Raw genomic sequence first — 17,552 nt, 5'->3', positions numbered from 1 at the left:
ACATCAGACAACATGTGATCAGCATAGGGTTCATGATGGGTATTAGTGACAAATTTATGATGATGGTTCAACCTGCATAATTCTGCAGCCCAGGCTTTGTAAGATTGGCTTGGGCATTTCTGACAATGGTAAAACTCTACACACATCACAGTGTCATGAGTTCTGTCACAGTAATAAGCTGAGAGAAGCTTACACTTTTCATCAAATGATAAACTGGTTCGTTCTTGCAAAGACACAAGTTGGCATGACAACTGATGCATGCACAAAAGTCAGGAAAGACAGAAAGCTTTACAACAATTTTCCATCGTCTATGCAGAAAACCTGGAAATGTTGGTGTAACTATGTCTCATAGGATTCCCAGTCTTCAGCCGATTCATCAGATGTCAGGAAGTGCAATTGTTGCCCTGTTGAAAGCGTAACCTGCTGCAAAGATGCAGATGCTACTTTATTGAGAGTGGTGATGAGAGCCTGCTGTTGTTCTGTGAAAGCTTGCTGCTGGACAAAGGTACGCTGAAGTATTTCTTTCATTGAGATGTTTGCTGTGTGACTTCATGCTGACACTAACACATGGAGGAAATGTAACACTCACCTGTCGCCACGTTTGTTATAGAAGGAACAAACACAATTAATGGAACATAGCACTTCATAGAGCCAACATAAAGATACAGTGAAGTACAGGTTGCACGTAGCAGGTTGCAGAAGAAGCCAAGCACTCATTTGTGATTGCTTAAATAATACTATTTATTTGGCGGCTCACCAGTGTGTGCCAGGGGGCTGACCCAGGTGGTCTCTATAAGCAGGCTGGGAACTGCATGGATGGGCAATCTATGAAGTTGCACACATCATGAGTGAAAGTACATCACAATGTCACTCTTTGTTTCCAACCAGCGACAGTAATGTCCTGAACTAAGAGATAGTGATGTGCCTTCAGCAAAGCTGTAGCAAAAATGTAATCTTAGACATTAACAGTGCTGTAGGCCTAACATTAGTTTTTCTGCATTTGTGCATACTTTGTATTGGTAAAACCTTTGGTTTCCAGAACCTATGTTTATTGTGGTTATTTGCTTGTTTCATCATCCTCTACTCACACCTTTTGCTTGTACCTACAACAGTCAAACAATTCACATATTCTGGGTGGAGTTTGATGGCTCCTCTTTTCACACATTCCAATGGTTATCACATTCAAGAAAAAAAGTTTACAGATTTATTTTAATACCTGCAAATATTACACAAATATTTTTGCTGAAAAAAAAGAAAGAATATGGGCTCTCTTTAAACTATTACAGTACATGGAAGAATGTTGTTAAATGGACTGCATATGAAATACAAAGTCAAATACAGATTAGCTGGTTTCTTTTTATTGATTTAGTTGCTGGCTCAAGTAATTCCACTGTAATTCAAAATATTTGTTTCTCTACCAAAATTTATTATGAGGAAAGATATAGCCCATTTGTAGTTGACAGAGAGAGATGATGCTGATTATTTCACAAGTTATGATGATAGGAACACTGTTGTTTAATGTTTGCCTTAGCAATGTGGCAAATGTTACCTTAGACTGTTTAACAGATAACTTTACTCCCTCCAATAATATGTCTCTTGAAAGTGTTACATGTACATCTCCTCCATTCCTAAAAAGGTTGATATTTTATTTAGTAACTTCCAGTCTGAAATGCAGGGAAAGAAAAGAACTGTGTCCAGCAACACACGTCTATCCAAAGGTCTATTGAATGGACTCATAAGTAAATGGCAGTGTGAGTTAAAGACTGTACACATTCACAAAAATAAAGCACTACATAGCATCAAATGTACTAATAAGGTGCAGATGTGTGTGCTGCAGACAGTCAAACATGATGAGGATGAAAACTCAGTATGTAATACGGTGGCCTGCAATATTGGTTAAAACAGGGATTCGATAACTAGTACAGATGACAACCATCACAGTCACAGTGCTTATCTGTTAAAATCACACTTTGACTTGCAGAGAGAATAACAAATGAAGAGAAACTAAATAAGAGACTTAGGAACACATTGCTAACAGAAGTTGACAGCTGGAAGTTCCTGGGATTGACAACAGACTTATGACTTGGGAAAATCATATAGAAAAGACCAGCTCAGAAACAAGCAGCAATGTACTTTTACGGAAGAATATGTCCCATATAGTTGATGTAGATACATCATTTTGCACTATTGACTAATTCATCCACATTTATCATGCTGTATAATATTATGGGAAAAAAGTAATCGGATGTACTGGAAGCAAATCACCACAAGAATCCTGTAAAAGCAAATTCAAAGAGTATAAAACTATGACAATGTCCTGTATGTATATATTTCAAACTCTCATGTATCACAAATTAAATTATGCAGCAACAGGGAACTACACAATCACAGTACAAAAGTAAAGTATGACTATCACATCAATGGTACTCAAATACAACTGGATAATTAAGCAAAGTGCTTATTTTACAACAGATTACCAAACAGTTCAAGAAATATAAAAGCTCTACTAGTATTCAAAACACAACTAAGAAAGCACTTAAAAACAGCATATTTGTACACTGTTAAGGAATATTTTGAGATGAATCCAAAAGAATTCGAAAGAATTTGCTATACTAAAGCAATATCCTGAGAACACTGCTACATACACTGTGTCAATGAAAACTAAAATTGAAAAGTTTCTTATGTCTCATCCATTACAGCAGAAATTGAAACTGGTTTCCTATATGTAGTAAACTAAGTTAATATTAAAGTTTTTGTTTTGCCTATCTTTCCATTAATTATTTTACACATTTGTGTGATTGTAAATTGATAATATTTGTGCTCGGATTGCAATTTATCCTGTTGCTGTAATTGTAAATGTGTACTGATATATCCAGGATTGCTCTAAACAATCAAAGGATGAATAAATAAATCCAAAACTGTGTCACAGAAATAGTTAGCTACATGTCTCTGAGAGACTTCACTGTCAGTTTCAAGAGTTTTATATTTGTTGCCAACAGTGTATTTCTGGAAAACAGAAAGTATTTGAAGGGAAATAGAGGTATTTTGACTTATCTTCTTTTTTGTTTTATAGACATTACATTTTGGTCTATTTAAATTTGTATAAGAACTAAAACTCCCAAATTGTGGGATATAACCTAGTTAACATTGTGAAAAGTCTACCAGAAGTTATTTTATGTGATTATTACATATACTTAGTAGCAAGGCATCAGAAAATTGTGAATTAATTATTCATTGATGGGATGTTAAACACTAATCTCCATTCTTTTTTGTTAACTAATGGTAACATTACTCTAGTTTCTCTACAAAGCTGGTATCTTACAAAATATGAATGCAACACTGAAATATGAATACTGATTCAAAACAGATTATTGACTGTTACCAAAGTATCGCTGTGAAGAGACCTTGTTTAGATAATACAAATTTCAGATTATATTTCATAAAATTTACAGAAATGTATCACAGACTAAACTAATAAAGTGCTTCAGTTATTGTTTCCAGTGACTGCATTCTGCTGAATCTACATCTGAAATTGTTGACATATCCTGTAAGACATTTAACTTAATCTTATAACAGGAAGAGATGTAGCATGAAGGACTGTCTGTTTTTTACCTAAATATCTTTTCTTTTTTCTTCTCTCAAATTTGTAGATAATTAAGTTTCGAACAAATGTGCATAAATAAGAACTTGCTAATAAAACATTAAGACTAAATTACTTTGTCAAAACCATGAATTTCCAGTCCAGTTTCATTTAAAACAATTTTTTATTCCCTTTATATATACATACACCAGAGTAACAAAACAACATGATTACATAATGTTATGAAATAAATGGCTTTTAATCATTTCCTTAGCATATATGTGTACTTGTGCAGTAAGAGTGTTGAATACATGTATTACAAAAAACAGTTTGATTCCTAGAGACATAGAAAAAATGAAAATTTGAGACTGAATAATAAGTCTTGCATTTACATACCATCAACTTTATTTGGCACATACTTCTCTCCGGATATCCATTTCCTCAAGGACTGTAGATCATCCTTTACTTCCTCAACTGAAAGTATCTTGTCTTCTGACATTTTCTTAAAACAAACACAATTACAAATACAAATTTTTAGTATAATTTCATTTTTTCTCAAAATTAATTTATGTAATTAAATCAGTTCATAGTGACTCTAAAGGCTAACAAACAGAACTAAAGTTTCCATGGTTTTATTTAATTAAAAATATGTATTACCAAGCTATATTCACACATTCTGCTTGCAGCAGGACTCTACTATTTCATACAACATTCATTTGACATGTCTCCTGCACCTGAATCAAATGATTTAGATTATGTATGCTATGAGACAGTAAACCACAATTCACAATTTCATAATCTAATTGTAGCTTGTCTCTTGCATCAAAAATGTCAGCAGCAGAATCTCAGGCCGAAAATAAGTGGGTAAAATATGACCGTGTCTTTAACTTCTCTGGCTAAAGAGAATGTGAAAGAGTACCACGTAATAGCAATGCACATGCAACAAACGGTTCCCACACCAAAACTAACAGTTGGCCCAGCATTCTACCAGAGAAAAATATGGATCTATAACTACAGCATCCACGATTGTGGGTTAAATAAGGGATACATGTTTCTGTGGAGTGAGAAGTATGGAGGAAGAGGTTCAGACGAAGCTGGGAGCTGTTTATTAAAATTCTTGAAGATAACTAACACTCAAGCCAAGAATCTCCACATAATCACACATAACTATAAGGACCAGGCAAAAAATTGGTCTCTTATTGCCCTTGAAAGGACTCTCATTGCCCCCAAAAGATTTGAATTTGTTCAGCATTATTTCCCTGTGGTAGGTCATACTATACTTCCTTGCAATCATGATTTTGGATGCATTGAAACTTATGCAAGAAACAGACATCGAGTAGTATACACACCAGATGAATGGGCAGAAGTAGTCAAATCTGCTAGTCCGAAAAATTTAATTGTGACAAAAATGCACAGACAAGACTTCAGAAGCTTGGGCGATCTGAAGTCATTAATCTTGATACCCATTCTATTCATATCTGGAGATCCTAATCGATTTAGTGAAGTGACTTGGTTTAAGCTTGAGTATAAATGAAATATGAATAATTTTGTTCTGAGTGATTTCAGTATAGATGAATTAAATGTTAAAAACATTATGTGACCAAAAGTCTCCCATCACCCACTCATGTCTATTAAAAACAATGAGTCTGCAATTAATAAGAGTTAAGAATTGTGTTGTGCATTAACTTCTCATCCACTAAATTTGTTACAGTTCTTTCTGAAGTATGACAGAACTTTGTTATTGTGTGGTGCAGCACTCCAATCTAGCATGCAACTAATCACCTAGTTCATTTTCAAAATGTTCAACACTTGTGTTATATTACTCATCTTTTCTTTTTTTTAAAAAAAAAAAAAAAAGCGCCTGAAGCTGCTGCCTACCAGAAAGTTGGTTTAACACCACAGTGCTTTACAAGTCATAGGTAGTAAACCTTTGATTTCCTCTGACATTTGATCTGACTTACCTAGCAGTTGTGGAGGGGATGGGGCTAGGTTCTGGTAGTTTAGCACAGACTCCAAACCATGGTTCACCCTGACATTCTAATTAAAAACTTATTGCCACAGGTGAAAGAAGCAATACATGATAGAATATACTACCAGGACTGACTGAGGGCTGAGCTCCATAACTTATGATTTCTGTATGCAATTTAGCTACTGCAGTTCACAGTTCTTCAGTGCAGTTGGGAAAAAAACTAGACATATTGCACTGTCAGTTACTATGAGGTACAAAAGAAGAAATCAAGCTACAGAGCTCATATCTAAAAGTTGATACATTCAGCAATAATTCCAACTAATACATCACAATTCATATGGACTTCATTACATACAGCTGTGAACTCTCTAACACTGAATAATAATTACAGCAGTAGCAGCCATATTTCCATGCACATAAATCTTAAGTATGACAAAGTGACATCAGCATTGCCACACAAATTGTTGCAGACAGTACATGTGGGTTGTATATAACCCATTGAACTTAAAAAAATATTAATAATCTTGAAGTCTGACTGACTTGAAAACTTATTTGTGAATCAATATTAAAAATGTAGAACAATGTTCCAAACAATATAGCTGGTACCTGTACCTGATGTTCAAAGAAGTCTTCTCAATCCTGTTATTGTTTACAGCATGCAAGTCATCAATAATGAGTGCTGCATCAGTGTCACAGCTAATGTGCACACTCTAACAATTGATTGGCACTAAGGCATTCAATGGTTTACTTCTGAAAACAGTAGCCCTGTTGAGAACTGCCTTCATTTATTTTTCTAGCAGGCCATCCAGCTCTTCTGTGTGAAACACGGCCTATGAAAAACAATAAAATAAATTAACACAAAATTAAAACACATCACACAAATGGATGCTGCATTAAGGCATATCACTAATGTCTGTATGCAATAACAATTTTTATACAGAAAGAAAGAAAATGCTGAGGAAAAAAAAAAACATTTCATATGTTGCTATTAAATGGCCACATACCTCATGTGTTCATGCAAAATAAAGGATTTTATGGATCTTATTGTTCATAAATGCATATTAGATGAAATACACTTGTCATACTAAAACATAGTAACCTTGATCAGTGGTGCAAAATAGGCAAAAAATAACTGTGACAAAAAAATTAAGTGCTTGACAAATATAAATTTGTGGCACAAAATCATCTGGTATTCTTATAAACTATCAACACATACATTAACCCACACTTCCAGTTTTTACATACGGCAGATACAAATAACTTCTAGGAGAAACAAGTGAAAAAATGTTGGAATGTTTATCTATGTGTATTTATTCTTTGATGCTATTTGTGGCAAATGGCAGAGCTATAATTTCTGGTTATGTGACACTGTACAAAGCAAAGAAAAAAATTCATCACCTCAGAGAATGTGTTGAACAAAAAACTTCATTACATCAATAGATGTAATGATATCAATCACTACATTGGTGATCAGAGAAAAATGTAGTTTCAGACACATCCAGTGTTCTCACTAATGAGTTCCACCATCACAGAATGCGATGGAATTTGTATTGACTGAATTAGAGATTGCATATTGTGATGTTATGTTATATATTATTAACAGAACTCCTGTAGACTTTTACTATGACTAGAAGACAATTTTAATTATACTGACAGAAGAGTTTTTATATGTTGTCATTTGGATACACAACATTCTATTTCATGTCATATCAGAAAACTGTAAAACACTACTAAATTAAAAAAATATATGTATATTTCACAGCTACATATATACTCTGCAACAATTGTACAGTGCATGGTGAAGTGTACTTATGACAATAATAGCAATTTTGTCATGTTACATTCACATTTAGAGTAAAATATAAATGTCTGCCTATATGCCTTGGTGCCTACCCCAATCTTTCTTATATTGATATCATAATGCCCTAGCTGGATGCAAAATGGAGACAATAGAATTATCACAAAGTTCTTCTCGAATGCTGGTTCTCTAAATTTATCCAAAAGAGTAACATTATCTTCCTTCCTGAGATTCCCATTTTAAGTTCCCATACACTATTATCTGGGTTATACTGACGACTTACAACACTAGTTATGTCTGTATTTGATTGAAGTGTACTGTTGTGCCTACCCAATAAAGGCTTCAAATGCCTGAGCAATACCTTATAACATATCATACCTTATTGTAAGTGGTTTTCTTTACAGATGCACTTCATTGTCCATGAATCCTTCCAACAATTTAAATCTTTAATTATCTTCCAGAGTACTGATTTCAAGTGTTCCACCCATCCCATATTTCTTTGTAATATTACCCCATACATTTAAACAATTTGACTGGCTTCTGAAGTTTATCAGTAGTATAATTAGATACTATGGGTCTTTTATCTGTTTTTAAAGAGAGAGCTGACCTTTTTTTTGATACAAAGTGGAAAAAAGGCTGTTGATGTCCTTTTTAATTTCCTTACAACAATCCAGCGACTATTTTTCCCTGAAAAAAGTCAGTAAACTATCAAATAATGCTACTGACCCTTTCTAACAAAATTCTCAATGTAAATAGAGAATATCAGAATCCTATTACATTGTCTTTGGAGACATTCAATGTTACTTTATTCCTGCTGAACGTTTACAATTCCATTAAATGGACTGTGTTGTACTACATTAAACAATCATTTTTCACACCAATCACATATTTGTGTAAATATTCCACATAACTGTACCAAGGTAAACAATTGATAATGTGGTGCAGTGTTCAGCACCTTTCAGGTGAGCTGTTTCTACTACTTGTAAGATGTATTTAATGAGGGGAGAGAGTGAACTGCGTTTCACAAAGGTTGTTTCACTGGAGCCCATGTTAATGCTTTGAAACAAAGTTGTATTCTTAACTTTCAAACTTAGAGAATACTCTGGGATCCTGCAACAGATGAATCATAGCAATATTGGTCTTGGTCTGTAATTTTGTGTAGGCTTATCCACTCTTTCACCAACCTTGCAAACAGAATTTATGCGTGACTGTTCACTGTGCAAGACATATAAATACAAATATGGCAAGGTGCTAATTCTGCAACATATCCAATGTAAAATCTTATAGGAGTTCTATTAGGGCCTGGTGTATTGTTTGCTATCTTCTGGAGCTAGATCAGTGGCTGGCCCTAGATGTTAATGTAAGCCTGTGTTTCTTTGTGTAAAATGTTAATAAGGAAATTCAGCTTTTTTTTTTTTTTTAAAAAAAAAAAGAAACAAGGTTGTTTATGTAGACATAAGTCCAGGTGGGAACATGAGTGGAAGCATGTTCACTGTCAAGGGTTACAGTCAACCCCATCTGACCAGCACAAGGAATGACTGCTGTATTTTGTATCAAGCATATTCTAACTCCTTCACATCTTGTACCTGTCAAGTAACAAATTCTTTGCAACTTTATGTGTCAACCTGCACCATTGATAGACTAGGAGCAGCTGGACTAGGCAATTACCATCCCCTGTGTAGGATACTGCTAATCTCATAACAAAAACAGCTGCATTTAGAATGGTGGCATGACCAGGAAGCTTGACTGCTGATGAATGGCACCACACTGTGTTCAACAATGAATCACAGGTCTGCATAACACTGCTTGACCATCATCAGCATGTATGGCAGTGACCTGGAGAAAAGTCTCATTCTTCCTTGATTTAGTATCATGGCATGGGAAACCATTGTGTTTGACAACAGGACATGATTGATAGTGATTGAGGGAATTCTGACAGCAGAACTGTATGTGATGGGCGTCCTGCATATTCACTCATTACCTCTCTTCCGGCAGTATTGTGGTACCTTTTTTCTAGAGGACATGCATTGTTTTGCACATGTCTCCATGAACAGTCTGTGTGATGTCGAGGTACTTTTATGGACATCAAGATTTACAGACCAGTCTCTAATAGAACATGTGTGGGAGCAGCTCAGATTTCAACTCTGTCTCAGTGGCAATATCTTGGGTATTGGGCCAACAGCCCTTAGGAGAGGACACAATGACTATATGACACCCTTCCCAACCATATTACTGCAAGCAGCCAGGCGACAGAAGGTGCAAAATAATACTGATAAGTGAGCTCTTACTGCCAAGTTCTTTGTATATTTGACTTGATATTGTGATGACTGAAATGATATCACAAACACTCTCCCTTTCTGCGTGTATCACTTTCTTTTGTGAGGCAGTGTAAATAATGTTCAGCTTATATTTTAGTACTACTTATTCGTACTTTCTTCTTCTTTTTCTTGTGCCTTCGTCCCGTATCAGTGCTGGGCCGATGTGGTTGTTAACGTGTAATTTGAAGGGGTGGCCAAATGTCATCCCCATTGCTATCACGTCATCCTCCTGAGACGGAATATGTGGAAGTGAGTGGAAGTTTTCGAAATGTTCACGAATCGTGTCAGTGAGGTGGGATTCTGTTATCAGTGCAGTAGTCACCTAGTGGGAGTGGGAAATCGGCTAAGAACAACATCCAGGCTGACCACGGCACATATTTTCGCCGATAATCTGGCGGGAGGATTCGATCTGAGGCCGGTGCACCGCCCCGTCCGGAAAGCGGCTCTTTATCTTTTTTTTTTTTTTTTTTTCACGCTGTGCAGACGGGTGTCTACTTGTGCCGGCCGCTGTGAACGAGTGGTTCTAGGCGCTTCAGTCCGGAGCCGCGCTGCTGCTGCGGTCGCAGGTTCGAATCCTGCCTTGGGCATGGATGTGTGTGATGTCCTCAGGTTAGTCAGGTTTAAGTTGTTCTAAGTCTAGGGGACTGATGACCTCAGAGGTTAAGTCCCATAGTGTTTAGAGCCATTTGAACCATTTGTTTACTTGTGCGTTCGGTGTATAAGGAAAGATTATGCAGCAGGTTTCTCGTTCACAAATCGCATTTGAACGTTGGCTATTTAGCAGAAGATCATTTTATGCCTCGTGTAAAGTGGACAAACGCCTACCAAATCGACAGTGTCAGGGTCACGACCTGTTCGTAGTTTCTCGATATGGCTGCTCGCATTTGTCAGGATCATTACTACAGTTCTCTGACTGTGGGACTGATGGGTTCAGGAGAACCATACTCATCGCCATGCTGGGTCTCAACGGTTCCACGTGACTAGAGGCCGAAAGGATAGATGTATTGTTAGCTGTGCCGTGCAAAATTCTAAAGCCACGTTTCAAAACTTGAGCCAGGAAGCGGGTTTGTTTACAAGCAAGTCTCGTCACGGGCAGTGCGACGACGTCTGGAGCACCGAGGATCGTCAACTCGGAGACCATTGCTGCGGCTTCCCTTCACGCTGCAGCAGAGACACGTGCCAACAACTGAGCGCCGAACGACAACACTGCACCAAACGACTCCATTTCCTACGTACAGCCCCATAATGGACGTATCTGCATGTGAACTAACGTTGCCAGATCGCATTCGTGATTGTCGTTCAAACTCAACAGCTGGGACGTTGTTGGTACAATAGCATACACAGCTTCTATCCCCATTGGCTCTCGTAGCTGGTTAGTTGGGCAGCAGCCGTTACATTTCTGAAGTGTATTGCTGTACTCTGTCTTCCAGGTCTCCGTGACTTATTTGTCAACAAGATGAGGCATGTTGCTAGTGCTGTCGTGAACGACCTGGATACGGGTCGTGCACGACTTTTGCCCCGGCTAGCACGATTTCGAGCACTCTCACCCAGTGAAAGCATATTGTCATTGCTTGCCGAAGGACTAGTCATGCCACCTCTCGCCAGTCACTCCGATTCGTGAACTATGGCATACAACTGAAGCAGCATGTAATGAGGGATGGCAGCTGTGTGTACTAAGTATTGCACCCAGTCTTCTGGCTTTGTAAACTGCCTGTAGGCAACAGCAAGGTCTGCGAATTGTCTCAGAGCCTCCAGCGTTATCAACTAGATCATTAATATTCTAAATAGTAATGGTCTCTCACATTCACTTTTTGTTTTCCTGAAATCACCTTTGCATCCGTCGGTTTTGTTCCGTTAAGAAACACATTTGAGTTCTTTCTGCAAAGAAGTCCTGCAGCCAGTCAAAAGTCTGCTCCGATACTTCGTTAGCTTTTATTATTATTATTATTATTTTCGCTAAACGACAGTGCGGGAATTTATGCAGTGCCATCCTAAACATGACTCATATATTTTTCTAAACTAAAGGAATCAACGCAAGAAACAATCGAACAGATTTCAAACTTTTTCAGTGACAGAATATTTTTGCCGTAAGATGAAGCAAGTAAAAAGAGAAAAGAGTCAGACCACAGTGATTTCTCTTTTTAAAAAATGAGAGCTTTACATTAGGCACGTAATTACTGTTCCGAGCTACTGGCCTTGGCTCGCAGTGCGACTGTGTCTGTGGATACCGCCATTACATGCAGCTTGGCGAAAAAGAGTAGAGCATTGAGACGCCGGGAATGTCTCGTTCTACAATGCAGGAGACACAGCCAACGGAATTTTCCCGAGCGCTAAGCACTGAGAACTGATCGACACTTGACAATGAGTCGCGCATTTTCATCTCGGCGCTAGGCACTTTGCGCAAGTGGAATGTGGGTGCGTTGCGTAATAGATCCGTAAGGAAGGACGTCCGGTGGTTTTAGACTGGGGTGACGGTGACGTTACAGTAGGCTGCCGAAATACTGCGCAGTTCCTACGCTCTCAGTGGAAATGACACACAGTACCTGACGTGTGGAGATGCAGTGATGAGTTTGACGAAAGACAAACATAGTGTAGCAAAAAATTTTCACTATGATGCCGAGGAGAACGCTTTGAATCAAGTGAGACTGCAAATACTTTATTTACTGAAGAAAATAATTTATTTCTTGCTACCCACAATACTCGTTTGTAGCACTGATAACCACACTTTCGCTTGGAACCGACTGTAAAAGTCGGCGCCCTGTAATTTTCTGGGTAATCTGGTTCTTGTATAGGTGTATGGCAATGACACTGCCTAGATTACAATAAGAGCACAAAAGAACAAGTTTCAAGATAGTTCGTTGATTCGACGACAAATTTGTTCCATAGGAATTCTTTTGATAGCTGAGAAAACGCAAAAACAAAATATGGGGAACAGGGTCGACGAGAAGTTGTTTTCACAATTCGCGCGCGATTCTGTCATAGCAGCGGCCGATGAGAATACTAAAAAAAAAAAAAAAAAAAAAAAAAAAAAAAATGTGATGGTGGCTCCATATTTCATCTAGAGTTGTAACATATCACTTCCAAGTTCCGCGCTTTGGCTAGAAGTGGTCGCTATTGTGAACGTCATAGCTGGTTTTCGGCTTCCGGGGGAGAGGGACGGAGATAATGGGTGGCCTTCTTTTAATCCAGCTAAATGTGCGCACTCTGGACCGACCATGCTGTGTTCAAAATGCAGCTGATTTCTACAGAGAGGTCAGTGTTTCCTGACATTTTCTGGAAAAGAAACTTATCAGAGGGTTGGCAGGAAGCAGCAGGTAGAGTACACGCAGAATGACGCAGCCGGTAGATGTGCAATCAGCAGGGCATGCGAGGCGAGTGTGTTAGTGGTGGGGGTTGTGGGCCGGCGCTGTAGGGGAAATACCGAACCCTGGAGGTGAAGTGCCGTTCTAAATTAAAGTATACGCTCACATTTTTGTAAATATTCAAAAATATCTACTGTCACCCCTTCTTTGATTAGTATCTGAAAAGAATTGCCCTGAAAATGCAGCAAAAGCAACATTTTATTTTCGCCTGGCTTGTTAATCATTTGTAACTGTTAGGTAAGTGTCATTAGTGGCGATTTTTGAGTAAAACCTAAATTTCTCTTGTTGTCATGCTAAAATTTGCTTCTTTTGCCAAAAACACAGTGGAGTTTACACAATGTGACCACACTAACATGTTGTGCAGACACAACTACAAGACAATTCTGAAACTGGTTTATTAAGTGATGGCCTGAGGAAAAGTAAGGTCAATAGCTTATGAAAAAGCACATCCTTGTACAAAAATAAACGTGTAATACCTTCACTTCTGTTGTTCCAAAACCCACAGCATTTCTCATTCCACCAGCTACCGATGGTCCTTAAAAATTACATTCTAGTGTCGAAAATGTCTGTCGTTAGTGGAATAACATGGTAGATAATGAAGTATTTCATAATAACCATTTGGCAAAATACTCTCCTCTTTGCGTGCAATCATTTGCAAAAATATCATTTTGATTTATCAAGATGTTTATAAAATAGGATGATTGTTGTGGGTATTTCATTAGAGATTTATCGTTGGTTGCTCGCGTTTGCAAGCGTGTCAGCTACTTAAGATCAATTTTCTCAGTATTGGTGACAGATAGAGACCTCCACCCAAGTATAAAGAAAAATTCAGTATATTAGCTGAAGTTCATACGCAGCAACATACACTACTTGCCATTAAAATTACTACACCAAGAAGAAATGCAGATGATAAACGGGTATTCATTCAACAAATATATTATACTAGAACTGACATGTGATTACATTTTCACGCAATTTGGGTGCATAGATCCTGAGAAATCAGTACCCAGGACAACCACCTCTGGCCGTGATAACGGCGTTGATACGCCTGGGCATTGAGTCAAACAGAGCTTGGATGGCGCGTACAGGTACAGCTGCCCATGCAGCTTCAACACGATACCACAGTTCATCAAGAGTAGTGACTGGCGTATTGTGACGAGCCAATTGTTCGGCCACCATTGACCAGACGTTTTCAATTGGTGAGAGATCTGGAGAATGTGCATGCCAGGGGAGGAGTCGAACATTTTCTGTATCCAGAAAGGCCCGTAGAGGAGCTGCAACATGCAGTCGTGCATTATCCTGCTGAAATTAGGGTTTCGCAGGGATCGAATGAAGGGTAGAGCAACGGGTCATAACACATCTGAAATGTAACGTCCACTGTTCAAAGTGCCGTCAATGCGAACAAGAGGTGACCGAGACGTGTAACCAACGGCACCCCATACCATCACGCCGGGTGATACGCCAGTATGATGATGACGAATACACGCTTCCAATGTGCGTTCACCGCGATGTCGCCAAACACGGATGCGACCATCATGGTGCTGTAAACAGAACCTGGATTCATCCGAAAAAATGACGTTTTGCCATTCGTGCACCCAGGTTCGTCGTTGAGTACGCCATCGCAGGCGCTCCTGTCTGTGACGCAGCGTGAATGGTAACCGCAGGCATGGTCTCGGAGCTGATAGTCCAGACTGCTGCAAACGTCGTCGAACTGTTTGTGCAGATGGTTGTTGTCTTGCAAACGTCCCCATCTGTTGACTCAGGGATCGAGACGTGGCTGCACGATCCGTTACAGCCATGCGGATAAGATGCCTATCATCTCGACTGCTAGTGATAGGAGGCCGTTGGGATCCAGAACGGTGTTCCGTATTACCCTCCTGAACCCAGCGATTCCATATTCTGCTAACAGTCATTGGATCTCGACCAACGCGAGCAGCAATTCCGCGATACGATAAACCGCAATCGCGATAGGTTACAATCCGACCTTTATCAAAGTCGGAAACGTGTTGGTACGCATTTATCCTCCTTACACGAGGCATCACAACAACGTTTCACCAGGCAACGTCGGTCAGCTGCTGTTTGTGTATGAGAAATCGGTTAGAAACTTTCCTCATGTCAGCACGTTGTAGGTGTCGCCACCAGCGCCAACCTTGTGTGAATGCTCTGAAAAGCTAATCATTTGCATATCACAGCATCTTCTTCTTGTCGGTTAAATTTCGCGTCTGTAGCACGTCACCTTCGTGGTGTAGCAATTTTGGCTCAAATGGCTCTGAGCACTATGCGACTTAACTTCTGAGGTCATCAGTCGCCTAGAACTTAGAACTAATTAAACCTAACTAACCTAAGGACAACACACACATTCATGCCCGAGGCAGGATTCGAACATGCGATCATAGCAGCAGAGCTGTTCCAGACTGAAGCGCCTAGAACCGCTCGGCCACAGCGGCCGCCCATCACTCAAGGCACACTTTGGTCCGTATTGTGACTTAGCGGTTGACGTTTCCCCCTTTTTCTGTGTATAAATTTTCCATATGTTGCCTCTCGAAACGGGAACCCTTCGACTACCTAGGTTATGGAAGCATCTAACATACGAGCAGCAAAAATTTGCCCATACATTGTATCATGTAATATGCACCAAGCGCAAAATCACAGCTACCTCTATTTTTCACTGCACACTTTTGCGAATTTTGGGCACTGTATTACTCAAGTGTAAACATCACAAGAACTATGACCATTAACAAAATCATAGGCACGTCATCATGAAGCTGACATATAAATCTATACGTAACGCAAAAATGGTTTTTTTTTATCGAATAATTTCTGTAAAATCGTTTGAGAAATATTTCATGGCATGCGCCTCGATTCTGGCATCGCAGCGTATCGTCAAGCGGCGGAAAGCGGGCATTGGCGATCCCTCCCCTTCCGAACAAATGAATGAACTCCGCGCAGCGCTTTGTACGAAAACTAGTCACTGCGTATCCTGCGTGGCCACTAGTGTGGCAAATGCTTGCTTTCGTGATATGGGGGCTGGTTGTCTGAAAGGTGTGGATGTTTAAATAATTTCGTAGAGCGATTTTGTAGTTCGCGAATTCAAAAATCAGCTGGCAGCCATCGTGAGAGTAGGCCGGGAGTCAAGGAACCTGTGAGGTGGGGATGACGTATCAATACCGTTGCGTGCGTGAAGTCGGGAGTGAATCATCCTCTGTGATCAGTAAAGTAGATTCCTGGTTTCAGATAGAACAGGAGAGCCTTAACGAACGAGCGTTTGTTTCGTGTATAGAAATCGTATATTAGGGCGTGGGGACGTCAACGAACAGGATGTAGTATTTGTCAACAACTTGTCGAGGTCTCATGAAATGTCAATAAATTCTGCTTGTTTACATTTGTTCCATTGGATCTTACGGTGTTTCTACTTCGTTCCTACACACTTTTAACTTTAGACCGTTATACTGTTTATTTTATTTTGTTTTATTCTTTTTTATTGGAGAGATACCATAAACAGGTTGGAGATGCTGTAGAGGCTGTTTAGGTGCTCGTTTTCCAATCAATTGGGGGATTTGGACATCCTTTTGGAAGTAGTATAATAGCCATAATGATTAGCGCTATGGAAGAAGTGACTATTTTAATCCAATCTCGCGGAACAAAGCGAGCGTGGCGACTCTTATTTAGTATGATAGTATGTGCGTAGCAGTGCATAGGAGTAATCTGGGCCCGCCAACAAATGTTTCCGAGGAAACGCGTCATTTGTCTCACGCATCGTAAGGGGCTTGAATTTCGGATGTGGTAGCGGATGGGTTGTCCCCAGACGCTGTTGAAACTCTGAGACGACAGACAAGGAGGAACGATTCACACTCACATAACGACGTCAGAAACCCTTTGAAATGCGCTTCAGATTTTTTCCAATTCTGTTTTGAAATATCCCTCCTCGAAAGCTTTTGAGCTGAAGTGAATAAAATTGACACCTGCTTCATATCCAGAACTGCATCCTCAGTATAATGATCCGATCATACGAGGTGCCCTTTTCTCGCATGATGTCCTGCGAATCTTGGCTGACGGGCAACATATAGATTCTATACTCCTAGATTCCCGGAGACAGTTTGGCACGGTGCCCCAGTGCGTACTATTACGCCAAGGTCTGAGCATACGGGTTTGGTTCCCTGATATGTGAGTGGATAGAAGACTTGTTACGTAACAGAGCCCAGTATACATAACTGATCTAATGGATAGGGTAAGCAGCAGTATGCGACTGTTTTCTGATGACGCTTTGATGTAAAGGAAAGTGTCATCGTTGAGTGCCTGCAGGAGTACACAAGCTGACCTTTACAGAAATTTTAGTTGGTGTGACGAAAGGCAGCTTGCTCTAAATGTAGAAAAATGGAAAATGTAGAAAACGGAAAAGCAATCCTGTAACGTTTCAACAGAGCATTAGTAGTGTGGCGCTTGACACAGTCACATCGGTTAAATACCTAGGAGTAAAGTTACAAAGCGACATGAAATTTAACGAGCCATAAGGACGGTAGCAGGG

The 17,552-nt window shown here is 39.3% G+C and overlaps 1 protein-coding gene across 2 annotated transcripts in view; it reads right to left on the bottom strand.

The window, feature by feature from the left end:
• LOC126203573 (alpha-tocopherol transfer protein-like) overlaps nucleotides 1–17,552 on the bottom strand; it is a 167,797-nt gene that overhangs the window by 29,563 nt on the left and 120,682 nt on the right. For both annotated transcript variants that reach the window (XM_049937899.1, XM_049937900.1), the window contains exons 2-3: nucleotides 6,162–6,379; nucleotides 3,977–4,082 (exon numbers count right to left, since the gene is read on the bottom strand). In XM_049937899.1, the coding sequence (XP_049793856.1) occupies nucleotides 3,977–4,079 (103 nt within the window). In that variant the 5' untranslated portion in view covers nucleotides 4,080–4,082; nucleotides 6,162–6,379. The remainder of the gene's footprint in view (nucleotides 1–3,976; nucleotides 4,083–6,161; nucleotides 6,380–17,552) is intronic.

This window comes from Schistocerca nitens, chromosome 9, assembly GCF_023898315.1.
Source record: "Schistocerca nitens isolate TAMUIC-IGC-003100 chromosome 9, iqSchNite1.1, whole genome shotgun sequence".
Lineage (NCBI taxonomy): Eukaryota > Metazoa > Arthropoda > Insecta > Orthoptera > Acrididae > Schistocerca > Schistocerca nitens.
The sequence above is the reverse complement of the archived record's forward strand: the minus strand, read 5'-3'. Positions and strand labels throughout refer to the sequence as shown.